Here is a 25,380-nt window from a genome sequence, read left to right as displayed (position 1 = left end):
GTCCATGCAGGTTTCGTTATGATGAATATTTGAGGAAAAAGAGTAAGCTCTGGTGTTGGGAAACTTAAACCTCCAAATATCTGAGAGGCCACACTTATGCATGAAATCGTTCACAACTCCAGCCGACTTGGAAGGTTCTGAGGCTTCTGGGATGACCTACCCAAGGTGACATCAAGCACGAGATTAAAATCACCTCCAATTATATGCAATCCATTGTCAAGCTTAGGTATTGCAGTCATCGCAGTTAGGGGCATACAGGTTTACCAAAATCACAGGATTAGCCAGAGTTGTCCAGTAACAATAACATATCTGTGAGGGTTCGGTTTTGCCGGACCCAAGCGCAGACACGGGGAGGCAAGGTTGGGTGGAGGTAAACAGTTTATTGGACAGAACTGATGAGATGGTAGGGAAGAGCGTAGATGGAGTGGTGAGGAGGCATGAGCGGCGGTGGCTGGGCGGAAATGCAGGTACAGGATTCCTGTGCAAAGGGAACAGGGGTTAGCAGGAAATCACAAACAAAATGTAAAGTACGTTTTAGTAAGGCCGAGAGTCGAAGTACCACTGGAAATGGTGCAATAATCAGGAGCAGGAGGGGACAGTGGACTGGAGGACACCGGTTTGAGTAGGGAGACATGGAAGGTTGGGTCCACCTTTAATGCGGACGGGAGTTTGAGCCGGACCGCAGAGGGATTGATGATCTTATCCACCTCATAGGGTCCAATGAAGCGGGGTCCCAGTTTGTGGGACTCGATTTGAAGGGGCAAGTCCAGTGAAGAGAGCCACACTTTCTGATCAGGGCGATAGGCGGGTACAGGGATTCGGCGCCAAGTGCCTGGTGCGAGCGACTGAATGGAGGAGCGCAGACCGGATATCCTTCCAAATCCGCCGGCACCTACGAAGACCTGCTTGAACAGAGGGCACCGCCACTTCCTCTTCCTGGTCTTTGAAACAGGGGCGTTTGGTATCCCAAGGAGGCCATGGAAGGGGGACATGCCTGTGGCGGAGCTGATCAGGGAGTTATGGGCATACTCAACCCACGGCAAGTGTGTGGACCAGAAGGAAGGGTGGCGAGCCGTGATGCAACGCAATGCCAGGGGCGGTGGGGAATAGTCAAAGGGCACAAATGGCCTGCCGGAGGTTGGTGGGAAGCCTTGTTGCGGGCACAGACTGAGCAGGCTGAAACGAAGACCCAGGTGTCTTGGTACATGGATGGCCACCAGAACCGCTGTCTTATGAAAGCGAGGGTCAGGTGGAACCCAGGGTGGCAGGCCAACCGGGAGGAATGCCCCCATTGTAAGACTTGTGATCGGACAGTGTCAGGCACAAACAGACGGTTTAGGGGACCGTTGCCTGGGTCCGGATGAGAGCACTGGGCCTCTCGGACGAGAGACTCAACTACCCATGTGACCGCAACCACCACACGGGAGGGAGAGAGGATGGTCTCAGACTCAAATTAAACTCTTTATTCTTTTACCTAAATCCCTACCAGTGGACACTTATTCTCTTTCCCTCTTAAAAAACCCAGTGGAAATATGTGCTTTTACTTTACGTGTGATCAGGTAGAATGGTGTATCTAATAACTGTCAAACAACTTCCAAAATCAAGATGAATCATTATTCTGGTTACAAGTACAAGCGCTGCAATTGCAATCACCAGGGAGTCGCTCTGCCAACAAACAGGTTGGCAGGAGAAGCACTCTCCCTCCCAAGCGAAGTTCGGCCTTTTAATACAAAGATTTCGTGACAGGTTTGCGTCATCCTGACCTTGGATTGGTGCTGAACTGTATAGGAGGAGAACATTCCAAGAACTCCATCACCTCACCCCTTCTCACAGGACTGGGCGGTACAACAAGTCCTCTGAACACCTGAGGTGGGACTGGTGTTGATAAGCCCTTCCTTCCCATGCAGAGGTATAAACAGCAGATATCCAAGCAGCATTGGCAGTCCGCTAATCTGCCGGTTTCAAACATTTATTTGTGTAGAATGAATGCTTTTGTGTCAATTAAGAAGTCTATTTTAAATGTATTTGTGTATTAATTGAGGCTGGGAAGTAAATTGTAAGTATTGCTGCTTATGAGTTCTTCTTTGGTCTTTGCTTGACCATTATCAACTAAAACCGTGACACTGTGTTTTCAGCTATGAATACAGTGTTATTTAGAACACTGATTTTGATTAAATCAAATGATGCAGTTTAATAATTGAGAAGTGAAAGTTGTTACCATTAGTTCTGTCATCTAAAAATAGAATGAAGGTAAATTCAACTTTATCTTACTTCATTCTTGGAGCTTATGAGCACGTTGGAAATTTGAAGTACTTGTATTTTATGTTAACTGCAATGTTATACATTGTTATAGTTATTGTCAACATATCTCTTATAGTGGTGATCTGTATGAACAGAAGCTTACATGAACCTATGTACCTTTTTCTCTGCAGCCTGTTTGTAAATGAACTGTATGGTAGTTCAGGGTTGTTTCCATTCCTTCTGGTTCAGATCCTCTCTGACATTCACACTGTTTCTGCTCCACTTTGTTTCCTGCAGATCTTCTGTTTGTACACTTATGCACATGTAGAGTTTTTAAATTTAGCCGTGATGTCTTATGACAGATTTCTTGCTATCTGTTATCCTCTACAATATAACACACATATGACTTTTAACAAAGCGGTTATCTTTATTGCTGTAATATGGTTTTATTCTTTTGTAAAATTCTTAATTACTTTATCCTTAAACATCCGTTTGACATTTTGTGGAAACATCATAAACAGTCTAATTTGCCGTAACTACCTTGTTGTTAAGTTGGCGTGTTCTGACACTCAAGTGAATAACATTTATGGACTTTTTGGTACTGTTCTCACCATTTTAGTTCCTCTGCTTCCAATCCTTTTCTCGTACATGAGGATCCTTAAGATTTGTTTCTGTGGTTCTAAACAGACCAGACAGAGAGCAGTCAGTACCTGCACACCTCACCTCGCTTCCCTGCTCAACTTCTCCTTTGGCTGCTTCTTTGAAATCATTCAGAGTAGATTTGATATGACCAATGTACCCAGACTGCTGCGAATCATCCTCTCACTGTATTTTCTCATCATTCAGCCACTTTTGAATCCCATCATGTTTGGATTGCAAATGTCTAAAATAAGGAATACATGTAAACGTATCCTTTGTTATAAAATGTTCACCTGTCGCAAAGATACGATGTAGACGAAATAATAAAGTGTCATTAAATGTGCATCTTGTTTCAAAGTGTTACAACTTGTCGCTAATTTCTATTGGATTTGATGAACTGAAATTATTCCAGAAATGAATTTTTTCAACATAGAAAATGAAACATGATCTCAAAGAGAACTCAGTAGGAAGTGTTGATTGTTTGATTGTATTTCTTATATTGTTATATTGATAACCCAAGTCATGAGCCCAGTGACTAACTCATAGGAACGGTTTTGCATGAACACAACATATTCTGTGTGGTTCTTGATGATGCTTTGGGTCTGTTGGTGTAGACCGTGTCCCTGATTGCCCCTCAGTTGTTGTGAATCTAAGTTCAGCAGCAGATGAGATCTTTTCTCTGGAGCTGTTCCAAGACCGACAGGATCAGAAAGGCCTCATATGGCCTCCAATGCTGGATCGGGTATCGGTGTGTACGTGAGCCTATAAACCGATGTCATTCATCAGCTCGTTTATTTCATTGATTTTCACAGTTTTTATCCCACCAGGAAAGAGGATTCACACATGTCTGAGGGCTATTACAGATGGAAATTGACAACTTATTCCTGACCCTACCCACCCAATGTAGGGTTACAGGTTATGGAACTTAGGTAAATTCATGGGGTGGATAGGGGATCCACCCCATGAATTTACCTAAGTTCCATCGAGAGGTTCTTTTAAGGAGTCATAGTAGTATAAAAAAGGTCTCCATACCTTTATTAAAGGTTTGGGAGGACACTCTGAGAGTATATTTAATTTGTTCAAGTGTCAGGATATACATGACATCTTTGACCCAGTGGAAGAACGATGGTGGCACACTGCTTCCATCTCAGAAGGATCAAATGTCGAGCAAGGACTTTTGTGAAGGCTACGACCACATTGGCTTTTTTTGGTAAACGGGCACGGCATTCCTCTAGTATTAAGCCAAAGAGTGCGCAAATTGTGTCCGGGTCAAATTGAGCTGCAAACATCCCACCATAAGCTTTAAAATACTTCTCCAAAAGGTGCTGGGCATAGCCAAAACGTGTGTAACAAGTCTGCTGGCTGGCCTTTACATCGAGGACATAACGGATCAGAGTGATCTGCAAGTAGCGGAAAAAAATTGTTACTTGGTAGATTATAGATTTGCGATAATTGGGAGAAAATGAAGCAAACATGTCTTCTATGTATAAATGATGGATTGTTCTGATCCCTTTATCAAACCATAGAGTAAATGCCTTATCTGTACAGGAGGGAGTAAACATATGATTACATTTGATGGGGGAGTGGGTGGAGGCTGCTTGCAGCCCAAAATGTCTCCTAAACTGAGCCCATATTCTTATTTGTGATTTACTATTATGTTTGTACTCAAGTTATTGCTAAGAATAGGCAGGGCTGCACAGCCCACTGAGCCGAGGTGGTGCCGGCAGGAAGGGAATTCTATTTGTACCCAGTCCACCTTTCCTACAGTTGGCCTGTCTTCAAACCAGTGAAGTAGCTTCTGGATATTGCATGCCCAATAGTAAAAGAGAAAATTGGGTTAAGCTATGCCTCCTGCGCGCTTTGGTCTTTGGAGTTGAGTCTTAATCAACCGACTAGGTTTGGTCCCCTTTTTGAAAGAAATCATATTTTTATCAAGATTCTTTTTTAAAAGTGCTATAATAATTTGGCTAATACTATCATTTTAACTAGGTTAACATGACCCACTAATGGTAACAAGGCCCAGCGAGTCATATCCTGTTAAGTACTTGATGCCATCCCGGGCCACCTTAAAGGGGAAAAGGCTGGAAGCGAGTCCCTCTGCTTCAGAGTTTAGAGGGAAAAGTTAGCTTACATCCTGATATTTTCCCAATATAATTCAGGATATCTAGAATATAGGGAAGAGATAGAGATGGGTCGGAGACATACAGCAGCAAATCATCAGCGTAAAGAGAAACCTTCAGTTCTAAATCACCCCGAGGTATCCCCTTAAAGTCCTTACAGAGACTGCTTGGGGCTCAATGGCCAGAGCAAACAAGAGAGGAGAAAGGACACCCTTGTCCTGTTCCCCGTCCAAGGGGGAAGTAGTCAGATTGAGTACTGTTAGAGATTACAGCTGCTAGGGGAGAAGAATAAAGTAATCTAATCCAGGCAGTGAGAAGACATATTTTAGGAGGGCAGTAAATAAGTATTTCCCCTCGACCTGGTCAAAGGCCTTCTCTGCATCAAGAGAAACCACTACCTCTGGGCACGTTAAAGGGGCCGAATGGACAACATTGAATAGTTTTCGTAAATTTTAGTGGGAGTGTCGGCCTTGGATAAATCCTGTTTGATCAGGGGAGACAAGATCTGGGATCACACTCTCCAGGAGTTTAGCTAGGACCTTAGACAGCACTTTAACCTTTTGAAAACCCACCGATTTTTTAGGTTTCTGCTTGAAATACCTAAACTAAAAAAGGTGTATCTCAGCAACCACAAAGGCTATTTGAATAACGTTGGTGTTATAATAAAGGCAACACATGTGTGCTTTTGTTCAGATGTGTAAATATTAGTATATTTGTTACTGGTTAAGAGTAAATAAAGATGAAAGACAGCAAAAGTTGAATTTTCAGGTTTGCCTAGAAAGAAAAAGCACTTTCAGGATAATTATCTCTTGGTAGGATGCAGAGCAAAGGGCAAACACCACAGAGGTCATAGCACACTATGGGACCAGACTCTCTGCAAAGTTTGATTTTGAAAAAGTAAAGCAGAACAAAGTTAGAGAGCTTTTAGTACAGATTAATTAGGCGAAATGGGCATTTGGGCACCATATGTGCAATTTGAATTTTCTCATATACAAAACCATATATTTCACTTGTATATTACTTATGGTGTTCAATACATCAAATACAGCAGTATTTGTTGATTTGAAGAAGAAGAATTTTTTTTTTTCTTTCTTTTTTTTAAAGCCAAAGATAAGCAACATTTGTGACTAACGCGATTCATGTTGCTGTGTTCTTTGGCTCACATCTCGGTGATGCTTTGGTGCAGAAGGATTTTTCTAAATATGTTTAGAATCTGTGTTAAATCATCTTGCTCTTGCTATCTGGCTTTTTCTGATCGCACCGAGCTACGGGTTGCTAGTTCTGAAAACGTGCTGAGTGGGCTGACTCCTGACAAAATGATGACTATGATATTTTAATAATTCTTTCAGTTTGAGTTGTGTGGAAATGGCTTACTGATTCTTGTAGCCCAAGTTGTCTTGTTTAATTTGATGTATAACATCAATATATTTACTCGTGTTTATTGTAATGTTTCACACAGTCTAACTATAATGTGTAAATCGGCCCCCAATTGGGGCCCATGGTTTTTAAAAGGTTAAAATCTACATTACGTAGGGATATGGGGCAATAAGATGAGTAGAATACCGGGTCTTTATCCTTCTTAGCCAGTAGTGATATCGAGGCCTGCCTCATTGTTATAGGGAGAACTTCTTAAGAGTTGGTGCCAGCTGATAGCTGATAGGAGAACTTTTTATAGAATTCCGTTGTAAACCCGTCCGGGCCTGGTGACTTGTTGCTCTGCATAGATTTTATGGCCATGATGATTTCAGCACCTAAGTTGGTGTTTTGTTCCTCTGATACGGTAGGGATAGACAAATTATCCAAGAAGGCACATAAGGGGCCGAGGTTGTTTCTAAGTTCTGAGGTGTAAATGTTGAAATAGAATTGTAAAATGGCTTTATTTATGTCATTATGATCTATCAACATTTCCCCTGTGTCTGTTTGAATCATTGTGATATTGCGGGATGTAGCCAATTGGCGGGCTTCAATAGCCAGTATTCTACTAGATTTATCTCCAAATTTTGGGAGGTCTAAATCAAATAGAATGGCACTGTGAGCCTATTATACAAGCAGGACTTAACCTTAGGCAGCAGTCTATTATCGAGTAAGAAATAGTCCATGCAGGTTTCGTTATGATGAATATTTGAGGAAAAAGAGTAAGCTCTGGTGTTGGGAAACTTAAACCTCCAAATATCTGAGAGGCCACACTTATGCATGAAATCGTTCACAACTCCAGCCGACTTGGAAGGTTCTGAGGCTTCTGGGATGACCTACCCAAGGTGACATCAAGCACGAGATTAAAATCACCTCCAATTATATGCAATCCACTGTCAAGCTTAGGTATTGCAGTCGTCGCAGTTAGGGGCATACAGGTTTACCAAAATCACAGGATTAGCCAGAGTTGTCCAGTAACAATAACATATCTGTGAGGGTTCGGTTTTGCCGGACCCAAGCGCAGACACGGGGAGGCAAGGTTGGGTGGAGGTAAACAGTTTATTGGACAGAACTGATGAGATGGTAGGGAAGAGCGTAGATGGAGTGGTGAGGAGGCATGAGCGGCGGTGGCTGGGCGGAAATGCAGGTACAGGATTCCTGTGCAAAGGGAACAGGGGTTAGCAGGAAATCACAAACAAAATGTAAAGTACGTTTTAGTGAGGCCGAGAGTCGAAGTACCACTGGAAATGGTGCAATAATCAGGAGCAGGAGGGGACAGTGGACTGGAGGACACCGGTTTGAGTAGGGAGACATGGAAGGTTGGGTCCACCTTTAATGCGGACGGGAGTTTGAGCCGGACCACAGAGGGATTGATGATCTTATCCACCTCATAGGGTCCAATGAAGCGGGGTCCCAGTTTGTGGGACTCGATTTGAAGGGGCAAGTCCCGTGAAGGGAGCCACACTTTCTGATCAGGGCGATAGGCGGGTACAGGGATTCGGCGTCAAGTGCCTGGTGCGAGCGACTGAATGGAGGAGCGCAGACCGGATATCCTTCCAAATCCGCCGGCACCTACGAAGACCTGCTTGAACAGAGGGCACCGCCACTTCCTCTTCCTGGTCTTTGAAACAGAGGCGTTTGGTATCCCAAGGAGGCCATGGAAGGGGGACATGCCTGTGGCGGAGCTGATCAGGGAGTTATGGGCATACTCAACCCACGGCAAGTGTGTGGACCAGAAGGAAGGGTGGCGAGCCGTGATGCAACGCAATGCCAGGGGCGGTGGGGAATAGTCAAAGGGCACAAATGGCCTGCCGGAGGTTGGTGGGAAGCCTTGTTGCGGGCACAGACTGAGCAGGCTGAAACGAAGACCCAGGTGTCTTGGTACATGGATGGCCACCAGAACCGCTGTCTTATGAAAGCGAGGGTCAGGTGGAACCCAGGGTGGCAGGCCAACCGGGAGGAATGCCCCCATTGTAAGACTTGTGATCGGACAGTGTCAGGCACAAACAGACGGTTTAGGGGACCGTTGTCTGGGTCCGGATGAGAGCACTGGGCCTCTCGGACAAGAGACTCAACTACCCATGTGACCGCAACCACCACACGGGAGGGAGAGAGGATGGTCTCAGACTCAAATTAAACTCTTTATTCTTTTACCTAAATCCCTACCAGTGGACACTTATTCTCTTTCCCTCTTAAAAACCCAGTGGAAATATGTGCTTTTACTTTACGTGTGATCAGGTAGAATGGTGTATCTAATAACTGTCAAACAACTTCCAAAATCAAGATGAATCATTATTCTGGTTACAAGTACAAGCGCTGCAATTGCAATCACCAGGGAGTCGCTCTGCCAACAAACAGGTTGGCAGGAGAAGCACTCTCCCTCCCAAGCGAAGTTCGGCCTTTTAATACAAAGATTTCGTGACAGGTTTGCGTCATCCTGACCTTGGATTGGTGCTGAACTGTATAGGAGGAGAACATTCCAAGAACTCCATCACCTCACCCCTTCTCACAGGACTGGGCGGTACAACAAGTCCTCTGAACACCTGAGGTGGGACTGGTGTTGATAAGCCCTTCCTTCCCATGCAGAGGTATGAACAGCAGATATCCAAGCAGCATTGGCAGTCCGCTAATCTGCCGGTTTCAAACATTTATTTGTGTAGAATGAATGCTTTTGTGTCAATTAAGAAGTCTATTTTAAATGTATTTGTGTATTAATTGAGGCTGGGAAGTAAATTGTAAGTATTGCTGCTTATGAGTTCTTCTTTGGTCTTTGCTTGACCATTATCAACTAAAACCGTGACACTGTGTTTTCAGCTATGAATACAGTGTTATTTAGAACACTGATTTTGATTAAATCAAATGATGCAGTTTGATAATTGAGAAGTGAAACTTGTTACCATTAGTTCTGTCATCTAAAACTAGAATGAAGGTAAATTCAACTTTATCTTACTTCATTCTTGGAGCTTATGAGCACGTTGGAAATTTGAAGTACTTGTATTTTATGTTAACTGCAATGTTATACATTGTTATAGTTATTGTCAACATATCTCTTATAGTGGTGATCTGTATGAACAGAAGCTTACATGAACCTATGTACCTTTTTCTCTGCAGCCTGTTTGTAAATGAACTGTATGGTAGTTCAGGGTTGTTTCCATTCCTTCTGGTTCAGATCCTCTCTGACATTCACAATGTTTCTGCTCCACTTTGTTTCCTGCAGATCTTCTGTTTGTACACTTATGGAAGTGTAGAGAATTGTTAAATTTAGCCGTGATGTCTTATGACAGATTTCTTGCTATCTGTTATCCTCTACAATATAACACACTTATGACTTTTAACAAAGCGGTTGTCTTTATTGCAGTAATATGGTTTTATTCTTTTGTAAAATTCTTAATTACTTTATCCTTAAACATCCGTTTGACATTTTGTGGAAACATCATAAACAGTCTAATTTGCAGTAACTACCTTGTTGTTAAGTTGGCCTGTTCTGACACTTCAAGTGAATAACATTTATGGACTTTTTGGTATTATTCTCACCATTTTAGTTCCTCTGCTTCCAATCCTTTTCTCGTACATGAGGATCCTTAAGATTTGTTTCTGTGGTTCTAAACAGACCAGACAGAGAGCAGTCAGTACCTGCACACCTCACCTCGCTTCCCTGCTCAACTTCTCCTTTGGCTGCTTCTTTGAAATCATTCAGAGTAGATTTGATATGACCAATGTACCCAGACTGCTGCGAATCATCCTCTCACTGTATTTTCTCATCATTCAGCCACTTTTGAATCCCATCATGTTTGGATTGCAAATGTCTAAAATAAGGAATACATGTAAACGTATCCTTTGTTATAAAATGTTCACCTGTCGCAAAGATACGATGTAGACGAAATAATAAAGTGTCATTAAATGTGCATCTTGTTTCAAAGTGTTACAACTTGTCGCTAATTTCTATTGGATTTGATGAACTGAAATTATTCCAGAAATGAATTTTTTCAACATAGAAAATGAAACATGATCTCAAAGAGAACTCAGTAGGAAGTGTTGATTGTTTGATTGTATTTCTTATATTGTTATATTGATAACCCAAGTCATGAGCCCAGTGACTAACTCATAGGAACGGTTTTGCATGAACACAACATATTCTGTGTGGTTCTTGATGATGCTTTGGGTCTGTTGGTGTAGACCGTGTCCCTGATTGCCCCTCAGTTGTTGTGAATCTAAGTTCAGCAGCAGATGAGATCTTTTCTCTGGAGCTGTTCCAAGACCGACAGGATCAGAAAGGCCTCATATGGCCTCCAATGTCTCCTAAACTGAGCCCATATTCTTATTTGTGATTTACTATTATGTTTGTACTCAAGTTATTGCTAAGAATAGGCAGGGCTGCACAGCCCACTGAGCCGAGGTGGTGCCGGCAGGAAGGGAATTCTATTTGTACCCAGTCCACCTTTCCTACAATTGGCCTGTCTTCAAACCAGTGAAGTAGCTTCTGGATATTGCATGCCCAATAGTAAAAGAGAAAATTGGGTTAAGCTATGCCTCCTGCGCGCTTTGGTCTTTGTCATATTTTTATCAAGATTCTTTTTTAAAAGTGCTATAATAATTTGGCTAATACTATCATTTTAACTAGGTTAACATGACCCACTAATGGTAACAAGGCCCAGCGAGTCATATCCTGTTAAGTACTTGATGCCATCCCGGGCCACCTTAAAGGGGAAAAGGCTGGAAGCGAGTCCCTCTGCTTCAGAGTTTAGAGGGAAAAGTTAGCTTACATCCTGATATTTTCCCAATATAATTCAGGATATCTAGAATATAGGGAAGAGATAGAGATGGGTCGGAGACATACAGCAGCAAATCATCAGCGTAAAGAGAAACCTTCAGTTCTAAATCACCCCGAGGTATCCCCTTAAAGTCCTTACAGAGACTGCTTGGGGCTCAATGGCCAGAGCAAACAAGAGAGGAGAAAGGACACCCTTGTCCTGTTCCCCGTCCAAGGGGGAAGTAGTCAGATTGAGTACTGTTAGAGATTACAGCTGCTAGGGGAGAAGAATAAAGTAATCTAATCCAGGCAGTGAGAAGACATATTTTAGAAGGACAGTAAATAAGTATTTCCCCTCGACCTGGTCAAAGGCCTTCTCTGCATCAAGAGAAACCACTACCTCTGGGCACGTTAAAGGGGCCGAATGGACAACATTGAATAGTTTTCGTAAATTTTAGTGGGAGTGTCGGCCTTGGATAAATCCTGTTTGATCAGGGGAGACAAGATCTGGGATCACACTCTCCAGGAGTTTAGCTAGGACCTTAGACAGCACTTTAACCTTTTGAAAACCCACCGATTTTTTAGGTTTCTGCTTGAAATACCTAAACTAAAAAAGGTGTATCTCAGCAACCACAAAGGCTATTTGAATAACGTTGGTGTTATAATAAAGGCAACACATGTGTGCTTTTGTTCAGATGTGTAAATATTAGTATATTTGTTACTGGTTAAGAGTAAATAAAGATGAAAGACAGCAAAAGTTGAATTTTCAGGTTTGCCTAGAAAGAAAAAGCACTTTCAGGATAATTATCTCTTGGTAGGATGCAGAGCAAAGGTCAAACACCACAGAGGTCATAGCACACTATGGGACCAGACTCTCTGCAAAGTTTGATTTTGAAAAAGTAAAGCAGAACAAAGTTAGAGAGCTTTTAGTACAGATTAATTAGGCGAAATGGGCATTTGGGCACCATCTGTGCAATTTGAATTTTCTCATATACAAAACCATATATTTCACTTGTATATTACTTATGGTGTTCAATACATCAAATACAGCAGTCTTTGTTGATTTGAAGAAGAACATTTTTTTTTTTTCTTTCTTTTTTTAAAGCCAAAGATAAGCAACATTTGTGACTAACGCGATTCATGTTGCTGTGTTCTTTGGCTCACATCTCGGTGATGCTTTGGTGCAGAAGGATTTTTCTAAATATGTTTAGAATCTGTGTTAAATCATCTTGCTCTTGCTATCTGGCTTTTTCTGATCGCACCGAGCTACGGGTTGCTAGTTCTAAAAACGTGCTGAGTGGGCTGACTCCTGACAAAATGATGACTGTGATATTTTAATCATTCTTTCAGTTTGAGTTGTGTGGAAATGGCTTACTGATTCTTGTAGCCCAAGTTGTCTTGTTTAATTTGATGTATAACATCAATATATTTACTCGTGTTTATTGTAATGTTTCACACAGTCTAACTATAATGTGTAAATCGGCCCCCAATTGGGGCCCATGGTTTTTAAAAGGTTAAAATCTACATTACGTAGGGATATGGGGCAATAAGATGAGTAGAATACCGGGTCTTTATCCTTCTTAGCCAGTAGTGATATCGAGGCCTGCCTCATTGTTATAGGGAGAACTTCTTAAGAGTTGGTGCCAGCTGATAGCTGATAGGAGAACTTTTTATAGAATTCCGTTGTAAACCCGTCCGGGCCTGGTGACTTGTTGCTCTGCATAGATTTTATGGCCATGATGATTTCAGCACCTAAGTTGATGTTTTGTTACCTCTGATACGGTAGGGATAGACAAATTATCCAAGAAGGCACATAAGGGGCCGAGGTTGTTTCTAAGTTCTGAGGTGTAAATGTTAAAATAGAATTGTAAAATGGCTTTATTTATGTCATTATGATCTATCAACATTTCCCCTGTGTCTGTTTGAATCATTGTGATATTGCGGGATGTAGCCAATTGGCGGGCTTCAATAGCCAGTATTCTACTAGATTTATCTCCAAATTTTGGGAGGTCTAAATCAAATAGAATGGCACTGTGAGCCTATTATACAAGCAGGACTTAACCTTAGGGAGCAGTCTATTATCGAGTAAGAAATAGTCCATGCAGGTTTCGTTATGATGAATATTTGAGGAAAAAGAGTAAGCTCTGGTGTTGGGAAACTTAAACCTCCAAATATCTGAGAGGCCACACTTATGCATGAAATCGTTCACAACTCCAGCCGACTTGGAAGGTTCTGAGGCTTCTGGGATGACCTACCCAAGGTGACATCAAGCACGAGATTAAAATCACCTCCAATTATATGCAATCCATTGTCAAGCTTAGGTATTGCAGTCATCGCAGTTAGGGGCATACAGGTTTACCAAAATCACAGGATTAGCCAGAGTTGTCCAGTAACAATAACATATCTGTGAGGGTTCGGTTTTGCCGGACCCAAGCGCAGACACGGGGAGGCAAGGTTGGGTGGAGGTAAACAGTTTATTGGACAGAACTGATGAGATGGTAGGGAAGAGCGTAGATGGAGTGGTGAGGAGGCATGAGCGGCGGTGGCTGGGCGGAAATGCAGGTACAGGATTCCTGTGCAAAGGGAACAGGGGTTAGCAGGAAATCACAAACAAAATGTAAAGTACGTTTTAGTAAGGCCGAGAGTCGAAGTACCACTGGAAATGGTGCAATAATCAGGAGCAGGAGGGGACAGTGGACTGGAGGACACCGGTTTGAGTAGGGAGACATGGAAGGTTGGGTCCACCTTTAATGCGGACGGGAGTTTGAGCCGGACCGCAGAGGGATTGATGATCTTATCCACCTCATAGGGTCCAATGAAGCGGGGTCCCAGTTTGTGGGACTCGATTTGAAGGGGCAAGTCCAGTGAAGAGAGCCACACTTTCTGATCAGGGCGATAGGCGGGTACAGGGATTCGGCGCCAAGTGCCTGGTGCGAGCGACTGAATGGAGGAGCGCAGACCGGATATCCTTCCAAATCCGCCGGCACCTACGAAGACCTGCTTGAACAGAGGGCACCGCCACTTCCTCTTCCTGGTCTTTGAAACAGAGGGCGTTTGGTATCCCAAGGAGGCCATGGAAGGGGGACATGCCTGTGGCGGAGCTGATCAGGGAGTTATGGGCATACTCAACCCACGGCAAGTGTGTGGACCAGAAGGAAGGGTGGCGAGCCGTGATGCAACGCAATGCCAGGGGCGGTGGGGAATAGTCAAAGGGCACAAATGGCCTGCCGGAGGTTGGTGGGAAGCCTTGTTGCGGGCACAGACTGAGCAGGCTGAAACGAAGACCCAGGTGTCTTGGTACATGGATGGCCACCAGAACCGCTGTCTTATGAAAGCGAGGGTCAGGTGGAACCCAGGGTGGCAGGCCAACCGGGAGGAATGCCCCCATTGTAAGACTTGTGATCGGACAGTGTCAGGCACAAACAGACGGTTTAGGGGACCGTTGCCTGGGTCCGGATGAGAGCACTGGGCCTCTCGGACGAGAGACTCAACTACCCATGTGACCGCAACCACCACACGGGAGGGAGAGAGGATGGTCTCAGACTCAAATTAAACTCTTTATTCTTTTACCTAAATCCCTACCAGTGGACACTTATTCTCTTTCCCTCTTAAAAACCCAGTGGAAATATGTGCTTTTACTTTACGTGTGATCAGGTAGAATGGTGTATCTAATAACTGTCAAACAACTTCCAAAATCAAGATGAATCATTATTCTGGTTACAAGTACAAGCGCTGCAATTGCAATCACCAGGGAGTCGCTCTGCCAACAAACAGGTTGGCAGGAGAAGCACTCTCCCTCCCAAGCGAAGTTCGGCCTTTTAATACAAAGATTTCGTGACAGGTTTGCGTCATCCTGACCTTGGATTGGTGCTGAACTGTATAGGAGGAGAACATTCCAAGAACTCCATCACCTCACCCCTTCTCACAGGACTGGGCGGTACAACAAGTCCTCTGAACACCTGAGGTGGGACTGGTGTTGATAAGCCCTTCCTTCCCATGCAGAGGTATAAACAGCAGATATCCAAGCAGCATTGGCAGTCCGCTAATCTGCCGGTTTCAAACATTTATTTGTGTAGAATGAATGCTTTTGTGTCAATTAAGAAGTCTATTTTAAATGTATTTGTGTATTAATTGAGGCTGGGAAGTAAATTGTAAGTATTGCTGCTTATGAGTTCTTCTTTGGTCTTTGCTTGACCATTATCAACTAAAACCGTGACACTGTGTTTTCAGCTATGAATACAGTGTTATTTAGAACACTGATTTTGATTAAATCAAATGATGCAGTTTAATAATTGAGAAGTGAAAGTTGTTACCATTAGTTCTGTCATCTAAAAATAGAATGAAGGTAAATTCAACTTTATCTTACTTCATTCTTGGAGCTTATGAGCACGTTGGAAATTTGAAGTACTTGTATTTTATGTTAACTGCAATGTTATACATTGTTATAGTTATTGTCAACATATCTCTTATAGTGGTGATCTGTATGAACAGAAGCTTACATGAACCTATGTACCTTTTTCTCTGCAGCCTGTTTGTAAATGAACTGTATGGTAGTTCAGGGTTGTTTCCATTCCTTCTGGTTCAGATCCTCTCTGACATTCACACTGTTTCTGCTCCACTTTGTTTCCTGCAGATCTTCTGTTTGTACACTTATGCACATGTAGAGTTTTTAAATTTAGCCGTGATGTCTTATGACAGATTTCTTGCTATCTGTTATCCTCTACAATATAACACACATATGACTTTTAACAAAGCGGTTATCTTTATTGCTGTAATATGGTTTTATTCTTTTGTAAAATTCTTAATTACTTTATCCTTAAACATCCGTTTGACATTTTGTGGAAACATCATAAACAGTCTAATTTGCCGTAACTACCTTGTTGTTAAGTTGGCGTGTTCTGACACTCAAGTGAATAACATTTATGGACTTTTTGGTACTGTTCTCACCATTTTAGTTCCTCTGCTTCCAATCCTTTTCTCGTACATGAGGATCCTTAAGATTTGTTTCTGTGGTTCTAAACAGACCAGACAGAGAGCAGTCAGTACCTGCACACCTCACCTCGCTTCCCTGCTCAACTTCTCCTTTGGCTGCTTCTTTGAAATCATTCAGAGTAGATTTGATATGACCAATGTACCCAGACTGCTGCGAATCATCCTCTCACTGTATTTTCTCATCATTCAGCCACTTTTGAATCCCATCATGTTTGGATTGCAAATGTCTAAAATAAGGAATACATGTAAACGTATCCTTTGTTATAAAATGTTCACCTGTCGCAAAGATACGATGTAGACGAAATAATAAAGTGTCATTAAATGTGCATCTTGTTTCAAAGTGTTACAACTTGTCGCTAATTTCTATTGGATTTGATGAACTGAAATTATTCCAGAAATGAATTTTTTCAACATAGAAAATGAAACATGATCTCAAAGAGAACTCAGTAGGAAGTGTTGATTGTTTGATTGTATTTCTTATATTGTTATATTGATAACCCAAGTCATGAGCCCAGTGACTAACTCATAGGAACGGTTTTGCATGAACACAACATATTCTGTGTGGTTCTTGATGATGCTTTGGGTCTGTTGGTGTAGACCGTGTCCCTGATTGCCCCTCAGTTGTTGTGAATCTAAGTTCAGCAGCAGATGAGATCTTTTCTCTGGAGCTGTTCCAAGACCGACAGGATCAGAAAGGCCTCATATGGCCTCCAATGCTGGATCGGGTATCGGTGTGTACGTGAGCCTATAAACCGATGTCATTCATCAGCTCGTTTATTTCATTGATTTTCACAGTTTTTATCCCACCAGGAAAGAGGATTCACACATGTCTGAGGGCTATTACAGATGGAAATTGACAACTTATTCCTGACCCTACCCACCCAATGTAGGGTTACAGGTTATGGAACTTAGGTAAATTCATGGGGTGGATAGGGGATCCACCCCATGAATTTACCTAAGTTCCATCGAGAGGTTCTTTTAAGGAGTCATAGTAGTATAAAAAAGGTCTCCATACCTTTATTAAAGGTTTGGGAGGACACTCTGAGAGTATATTTAATTTGTTCAAGTGTCAGGATATACATGACATCTTTGACCCAGTGGAAGAACGATGGTGGCACACTGCTTCCATCTCAGAAGGATCAAATGTCGAGCAAGGACTTTTGTGAAGGCTACGACCACATTGGCTTTTTTTGGTAAACGGGCACGGCATTCCTCTAGTATTAAGCCAAAGAGTGCGCAAATTGTGTCCGGGTCAAATTGAGCTGCAAACATCCCACCATAAGCTTTAAAATACTTCTCCAAAAGGTGCTGGGCATAGCCAAAACGTGTGTAACAAGTCTGCTGGCTGGCCTTTACATCGAGGACATAACGGATCAGAGTGATCTGCAAGTAGCGGAAAAAAAATTGTTACTTGGTAGATTATAGATTTGCGATAATTGGGAGAAAATGAAGCAAACATGTCTTCTATGTATAAATGATGGATTGTTCTGATCCCTTTATCAAACCATAGAGTAAATGCCTTATCTGTACAGGAGGGAGTAAACATATGATTACATTTGATGGGGGAGTGGGTGGAGGCTGCTTGCAGCCCAAAATGTCTCCTAAACTGAGCCCATATTCTTATTTGTGATTTACTATTATGTTTGTACTCAAGTTATTGCTAAGAATAGGCAGGGCTGCACAGCCCACTGAGCCGAGGTGGTGCCGGCAGGAAGGGAATTCTATTTGTACCCAGTCCACCTTTCCTACAGTTGGCCTGTCTTCAAACCAGTGAAGTAGCTTCTGGATATTGCATGCCCAATAGTAAAAGAGAAAATTGGGTTAAGCTATGCCTCCTGCGCGCTTTGGTCTTTGGAGTTGAGTCTTAATCAACCGACTAGGTTTGGTCCCCTTTTTGAAAGAAATCATATTTTTATCAAGATTCTTTTTTAAAAGTGCTATAATAATTTGGCTAATACTATCATTTTAACTAGGTTAACATGACCCACTAATGGTAACAAGGCCCAGCGAGTCATATCCTGTTAAGTACTTGATGCCATCCCGGGCCACCTTAAAGGGGAAAAGGCTGGAAGCGAGTCCCTCTGCTTCAGAGTTTAGAGGGAAAAGTTAGCTTACATCCTGATATTTTCCCAATATAATTCAGGATATCTAGAATATAGGGAAGAGATAGAGATGGGTCGGAGACATACAGCAGCAAATCATCAGCGTAAAGAGAAACCTTCAGTTCTAAATCACCCCGAGGTATCCCCTTAAAGTCCTTACAGAGACTGCTTGGGGCTCAATGGCCAGAGCAAACAAGAGAGGAGAAAGGACACCCTTGTCCTGTTCCCCGTCCAAGGGGGAAGTAGTCAGATTGAGTACTGTTAGAGATTACAGCTGCTAGGGGAGAAGAATAAAGTAATCTAATCCAGGCAGTGAGAAGACATATTTTAGGAGGGCAGTAAATAAGTATTTCCCCTCGACCTGGTCAAAGGCCTTCTCTGCATCAAGAGAAACCACTACCTCTGGGCACGTTAAAGGGGCCGAATGGACAACATTGAATAGTTTTCGTAAATTTTAGTGGGAGTGTCGGCCTTGGATAAATCCTGTTTGATCAGGGGAGACAAGATCTGGGATCACACTCTCCAGGAGTTTAGCTAGGACCTTAGACAGCACTTTAACCTTTTGAAAACCCACCGATTTTTAGGTTTCTGCTTGAAATACCTAAACTAAAAAAGGTGTATCTCAGCAACCACAAAGGCTATTTGAATAACGTTGGTGTTATAATAAAGGCAACACATGTGTGCTTTTGTTCAGATGTGTAAATATTAGTATATTTGTTACTGGTTAAGAGTAAATAAAGATGAAAGACAGCAAAAGTTGAATTTTCAGGTTTGCCTAGAAAGAAAAAGCACTTTCAGGATAATTATCTCTTGGTAGGATGCAGAGCAAAGGGCAAACACCACAGAGGTCATAGCACACTATGGGACCAGACTCTCTGCAAAGTTTGATTTTGAAAAAGTAAAGCAGAACAAAGTTAGAGAGCTTTTAGTACAGATTAATTAGGCGAAATGGGCATTTGGGCACCATATGTGCAATTTGAATTTTCTCATATACAAAACCATATATTTCACTTGTATATTACTTATGGTGTTCAATACATCAAATACAGCAGTATTTGTTGATTTGAAGAAGAAGAATTTTTTTTTTTTCTTTCTTTTTTTTAAAGCCAAAGATAAGCAACATTTGTGACTAACGCGATTCATGTTGCTGTGTTCTTTGGCTCACATCTCGGTGATGCTTTGGTGCAGAAGGATTTTTCTAAATATGTTTAGAATCTGTGTTAAATCATCTTGCTCTTGCTATCTGGCTTTTTCTGATCGCACCGAGCTACGGGTTGCTAGTTCTGAAAACGTGCTGAGTGGGCTGACTCCTGACAAAATGATGACTATGATATTTTAATAATTCTTTCAGTTTGAGTTGTGTGGAAATGGCTTACTGATTCTTGTAGCCCAAGTTGTCTTGTTTAATTTGATGTATAACATCAATATATTTACTCGTGTTTATTGTAATGTTTCACACAGTCTAACTATAATGTGTAAATCGGCCCCCAATTGGGGCCCATGGTTTTTAAAAGGTTAAAATCTACATTACGTAGGGATATGGGGCAATAAGATGAGTAGAATACCGGGTCTTTATCCTTCTTAGCCAGTAGTGATATCGAGGCCTGCCTCATTGTTATAGGGAGAACTTCTTAAGAGTTGGTGCCAGCTGATAGCTGATAGGAGAACTTTTTATAGAATTCCGTTGTAAACCCGTCCGGGCCTGGTGACTTGTTGCTCTGCATAGATTTTATGGCCATGATGATTTCAGCACCTAAGTTGGTGTTTTGTTCCTCTGATACGGTAGGGATAGACAAATTATCCAAGAAGGCACATAAGGGGCCGAGGTTGTTTCTAAGTTCTGAGGTGTAAATGTTGAAATAGAATTGTAAAATGGCTTTATTTATGTCATTATGATCTATCAACATTTCCCCTGTGTCTGTTTGAATCATTGTGATATTGCGGGATGTAGCCAATTGGCGGGCTTCAATAGCCAGTATTCTACTAGATTTATCTCCAAATTTTGGGAGGTCTAAATCAAATAGAATGGCACTGTGAGCCTATTATACAAGCAGGACTTAACCTTAGGCAGCAGTCTATTATCGAGTAAGAAATAGTCCATGCAGGTTTCGTTATGATGAATATTTGAGGAAAAAGAGTAAGCTCTGGTGTTGGGAAACTTAAACCTCCAAATATCTGAGAGGCCACACTTATGCATGAAATCGTTCACAACTCCAGCCGACTTGGAAGGTTCTGAGGCTTCTGGGATGACCTACCCAAGGTGACATCAAGCACGAGATTAAAATCACCTCCAATTATATGCAATCCACTGTCAAGCTTAGGTATTGCAGTCGTCGCAGTTAGGGGCATACAGGTTTACCAAAATCACAGGATTAGCCAGAGTTGTCCAGTAACAATAACATATCTGTGAGGGTTCGGTTTTGCCGGACCCAAGCGCAGACACGGGGAGGCAAGGTTGGGTGGAGGTAAACAGTTTATTGGACAGAACTGATGAGATGGTAGGGAAGAGCGTAGATGGAGTGGTGAGGAGGCATGAGCGGCGGTGGCTGGGCGGAAATGCAGGTACAGGATTCCTGTGCAAAGGGAACAGGGGTTAGCAGGAAATCACAAACAAAATGTAAAGTACGTTTTAGTGAGGCCGAGAGTCGAAGTACCACTGGAAATGGTGCAATAATCAGGAGCAGGAGGGGACAGTGGACTGGAGGACACCGGTTTGAGTAGGGAGACATGGAAGGTTGGGTCCACCTTTAATGCGGACGGGAGTTTGAGCCGGACCACAGAGGGATTGATGATCTTATCCACCTCATAGGGTCCAATGAAGCGGGGTCCCAGTTTGTGGGACTCGATTTGAAGGGGCAAGTCCCGTGAAGGGAGCCACACTTTCTGATCAGGGCGATAGGCGGGTACAGGGATTCGGCGTCAAGTGCCTGGTGCGAGCGACTGAATGGAGGAGCGCAGACCGGATATCCTTCCAAATCCGCCGGCACCTACGAAGACCTGCTTGAACAGAGGGCACCGCCACTTCCTCTTCCTGGTCTTTGAAACAGAGGCGTTTGGTATCCCAAGGAGGCCATGGAAGGGGGACATGCCTGTGGCGGAGCTGATCAGGGAGTTATGGGCATACTCAACCCACGGCAAGTGTGTGGACCAGAAGGAAGGGTGGCGAGCCGTGATGCAACGCAATGCCAGGGGCGGTGGGGAATAGTCAAAGGGCACAAATGGCCTGCCGGAGGTTGGTGGGAAGCCTTGTTGCGGGCACAGACTGAGCAGGCTGAAACGAAGACCCAGGTGTCTTGGTACATGGATGGCCACCAGAACCGCTGTCTTATGAAAGCGAGGGTCAGGTGGAACCCAGGGTGGCAGGCCAACCGGGAGGAATGCCCCCATTGTAAGACTTGTGATCGGACAGTGTCAGGCACAAACAGACGGTTTAGGGGACCGTTGTCTGGGTCCGGATGAGAGCACTGGGCCTCTCGGACAAGAGACTCAACTACCCATGTGACCGCAACCACCACACGGGAGGGAGAGAGGATGGTCTCAGACTCAAATTAAACTCTTTATTCTTTTACCTAAATCCCTACCAGTGGACACTTATTCTCTTTCCCTCTTAAAAACCCAGTGGAAATATGTGCTTTTACTTTACGTGTGATCAGGTAGAATGGTGTATCTAATAACTGTCAAACAACTTCCAAAATCAAGATGAATCATTATTCTGGTTACAAGTACAAGCGCTGCAATTGCAATCACCAGGGAGTCGCTCTGCCAACAAACAGGTTGGCAGGAGAAGCACTCTCCCTCCCAAGCGAAGTTCGGCCTTTTAATACAAAGATTTCGTGACAGGTTTGCGTCATCCTGACCTTGGATTGGTGCTGAACTGTATAGGAGGAGAACATTCCAAGAACTCCATCACCTCACCCCTTCTCACAGGACTGGGCGGTACAACAAGTCCTCTGAACACCTGAGGTGGGACTGGTGTTGATAAGCCCTTCCTTCCCATGCAGAGGTATGAACAGCAGATATCCAAGCAGCATTGGCAGTCCGCTAATCTGCCGGTTTCAAACATTTATTTGTGTAGAATGAATGCTTTTGTGTCAATTAAGAAGTCTATTTTAAATGTATTTGTGTATTAATTGAGGCTGGGAAGTAAATTGTAAGTATTGCTGCTTATGAGTTCTTCTTTGGTCTTTGCTTGACCATTATCAACTAAAACCGTGACACTGTGTTTTCAGCTATGAATACAGTGTTATTTAGAACACTGATTTTGATTAAATCAAATGATGCAGTTTGATAATTGAGAAGTGAAACTTGTTACCATTAGTTCTGTCATCTAAAACTAGAATGAAGGTAAATTCAACTTTATCTTACTTCATTCTTGGAGCTTATGAGCACGTTGGAAATTTGAAGTACTTGTATTTTATGTTAACTGCAATGTTATACATTGTTATAGTTATTGTCAACATATCTCTTATAGTGGTGATCTGTATGAACAGAAGCTTACATGAACCTATGTACCTTTTTCTCTGCAGCCTGTTTGTAAATGAACTGTATGGTAGTTCAGGGTTGTTTCCATTCCTTCTGGTTCAGATCCTCTCTGACATTCACAATGTTTCTGCTCCACTTTGTTTCCTGCAGATCTTCTGTTTGTACACTTATGGAGGTGTAGAATTGTTAAATTTAGCCGTGATGTCTTATGACAGATTTCTTGCTATCTGTTATCCTCTACAATATAACACACTTATGACTTTTAACAAAGCGGTTGTCTTTATTGCAGTAATATGGTTTTATTCTTTTGTAAAATTCTTAATTACTTTATCCTTAAACATCCGTTTGACATTTTGTGGAAACATCATAAACAGTCTAATTTGCAGTAACTACCTTGTTGTTAAGTTGGCCTGTTCTGACACTCAAGTGAATAACATTTATGGACTTTTTGGTATTATTCTCACCATTTTAGTTCCTCTGCTTCCAATCCTTTTCTCGTACATGAGGATCCTTAAGATTTGTTTCTGTGGTTCTAAACAGACCAGACAGAGAGCAGTCAGTACCTGCACACCTCACCTCGCTTCCCTGCTCAACTTCTCCTTTGGCTGCTTCTTTGAAATCATTCAGAGTAGATTTGATATGACCAATGTACCCAGACTGCTGCGAATCATCCTCTCACTGTATTTTCTCATCATTCAGCCACTTTTGAATCCCATCATGTTTGGATTGCAAATGTCTAAAATAAGGAATACATGTAAACGTATCCTTTGTTATAAAATGTTCACCTGTCGCAAAGATACGATGTAGACGAAATAATAAAGTGTCATTAAATGTGCATCTTGTTTCAAAGTGTTACAACTTGTCGCTAATTTCTATTGGATTTGATGAACTGAAATTATTCCAGAAATGAATTTTTTCAACATAGAAAATGAAACATGATCTCAAAGAGAACTCAGTAGGAAGTGTTGATTGTTTGATTGTATTTCTTATATTGTTATATTGATAACCCAAGTCATGAGCCCAGTGACTAACTCATAGGAACGGTTTTGCATGAACACAACATATTCTGTGTGGTTCTTGATGATGCTTTGGGTCTGTTGGTGTAGACCGTGTCCCTGATTGCCCCTCAGTTGTTGTGAATCTAAGTTCAGCAGCAGATGAGATCTTTTCTCTGGAGCTGTTCCAAGACCGACAGGATCAGAAAGGCCTCATATGGCCTCCAATGTCTCCTAAACTGAGCCCATATTCTTATTTGTGATTTACTATTATGTTTGTACTCAAGTTATTGCTAAGAATAGGCAGGGCTGCACAGCCCACTGAGCCGAGGTGGTGCCGGCAGGAAGGGAATTCTATTTGTACCCAGTCCACCTTTCCTACAATTGGCCTGTCTTCAAACCAGTGAAGTAGCTTCTGGATATTGCATGCCCAATAGTAAAAGAGAAAATTGGGTTAAGCTATGCCTCCTGCGCGCTTTGGTCTTTGTCATATTTTTATCAAGATTCTTTTTTAAAAGTGCTATAATAATTTGGCTAATACTATCATTTTAACTAGGTTAACATGACCCACTAATGGTAACAAGGCCCAGCGAGTCATATCCTGTTAAGTACTTGATGCCATCCCGGGCCACCTTAAAGGGGAAAAGGCTGGAAGCGAGTCCCTCTGCTTCAGAGTTTAGAGGGAAAAGTTAGCTTACATCCTGATATTTTCCCAATATAATTCAGGATATCTAGAATATAGGGAAGAGATAGAGATGGGTCGGAGACATACAGCAGCAAATCATCAGCGTAAAGAGAAACCTTCAGTTCTAAATCACCCCGAGGTATCCCCTTAAAGTCCTTACAGAGACTGCTTGGGGCTCAATGGCCAGAGCAAACAAGAGAGGAGAAAGGACACCCTTGTCCTGTTCCCCGTCCAAGGGGGAAGTAGTCAGATTGAGTACTGTTAGAGATTACAGCTGCTAGGGGAGAAGAATAAAGTAATCTAATCCAGGCAGTGAGAAGACATATTTTAGAAGGACAGTAAATAAGTATTTCCCCTCGACCTGGTCAAAGGCCTTCTCTGCATCAAGAGAAACCACTACCTCTGGGCACGTTAAAGGGGCCGAATGGACAACATTGAATAGTTTTCGTAAATTTTAGTGGGAGTGTCGGCCTTGGATAAATCCTGTTTGATCAGGGGAGACAAGATCTGGGATCACACTCTCCAGGAGTTTAGCTAGGACCTTAGACAGCACTTTAACCTTTTGAAAACCCACCGATTTTTTAGGTTTCTGCTTGAAATACCTAAACTAAAAAAGGTGTATCTCAGCAACCACAAAGGCTATTTGAATAACGTTGGTGTTATAATAAAGGCAACACATGTGTGCTTTTGTTCAGATGTGTAAATATTAGTATATTTGTTACTGGTTAAGAGTAAATAAAGATGAAAGACAGCAAAAGTTGAATTTTCAGGTTTGCCTAGAAAGAAAAAGCACTTTCAGGATAATTATCTCTTGGTAGGATGCAGAGCAAAGGTCAAACACCACAGAGGTCATAGCACACTATGGGACCAGACTCTCTGCAAAGTTTGATTTTGAAAAAGTAAAGCAGAACAAAGTTAGAGAGCTTTTAGTACAGATTAATTAGGCGAAATGGGCATTTGG

At 42.4% G+C, this 25,380-nt stretch overlaps 4 protein-coding genes across 4 annotated transcripts; all 4 read left to right on the top strand.

Moving 5' to 3' along the window:
- The first annotated feature begins 2,244 nt into the window (after window positions 1–2,244).
- Window positions 2,245–3,195, top strand: LOC117741853 (olfactory receptor 11A1-like). The gene has a single exon (XM_034549085.1). It carries the CDS (start codon window positions 2,245–2,247, stop codon window positions 3,193–3,195), a length of 951 nt encoding a protein of 316 aa, XP_034404976.1.
- Window positions 3,196–9,426: 6,231 nt separating this feature from the next.
- LOC117741852 (olfactory receptor 52E4-like) lies at window positions 9,427–10,290 on the top strand. The gene is given in 3 exon segments (XM_034549084.1): window positions 9,427–9,669; window positions 9,672–9,908; window positions 9,910–10,290. Coding segments are annotated over 3 exon segments (861 nt in total).
- Window positions 10,291–15,502: 5,212 nt separating this feature from the next.
- On the top strand, window positions 15,503–16,453 carry LOC117741851 (olfactory receptor 11A1-like). The gene has a single exon (XM_034549082.1). The coding sequence runs from the start codon at window positions 15,503–15,505 to the stop codon at window positions 16,451–16,453; it is 951 nt and encodes a 316-aa protein (XP_034404973.1).
- Window positions 16,454–22,595: 6,142 nt separating this feature from the next.
- LOC117741850 (olfactory receptor 11A1-like) lies at window positions 22,596–23,546 on the top strand. Its single transcript, XM_034549081.1, has one exon. The coding sequence runs from the start codon at window positions 22,596–22,598 to the stop codon at window positions 23,544–23,546; it is 951 nt and encodes a 316-aa protein (XP_034404972.1).
- Window positions 23,547–25,380: the final 1,834 nt, after the last annotated feature.

Source organism: Cyclopterus lumpus, chromosome 13 (genome assembly GCF_009769545.1).
Source record: "Cyclopterus lumpus isolate fCycLum1 chromosome 13, fCycLum1.pri, whole genome shotgun sequence".
Classification (NCBI taxonomy): domain Eukaryota; kingdom Metazoa; phylum Chordata; class Actinopteri; order Perciformes; family Cyclopteridae; genus Cyclopterus; species Cyclopterus lumpus.
The sequence above is the reverse complement of the archived record's forward strand: the minus strand, read 5'-3'. Positions and strand labels throughout refer to the sequence as shown.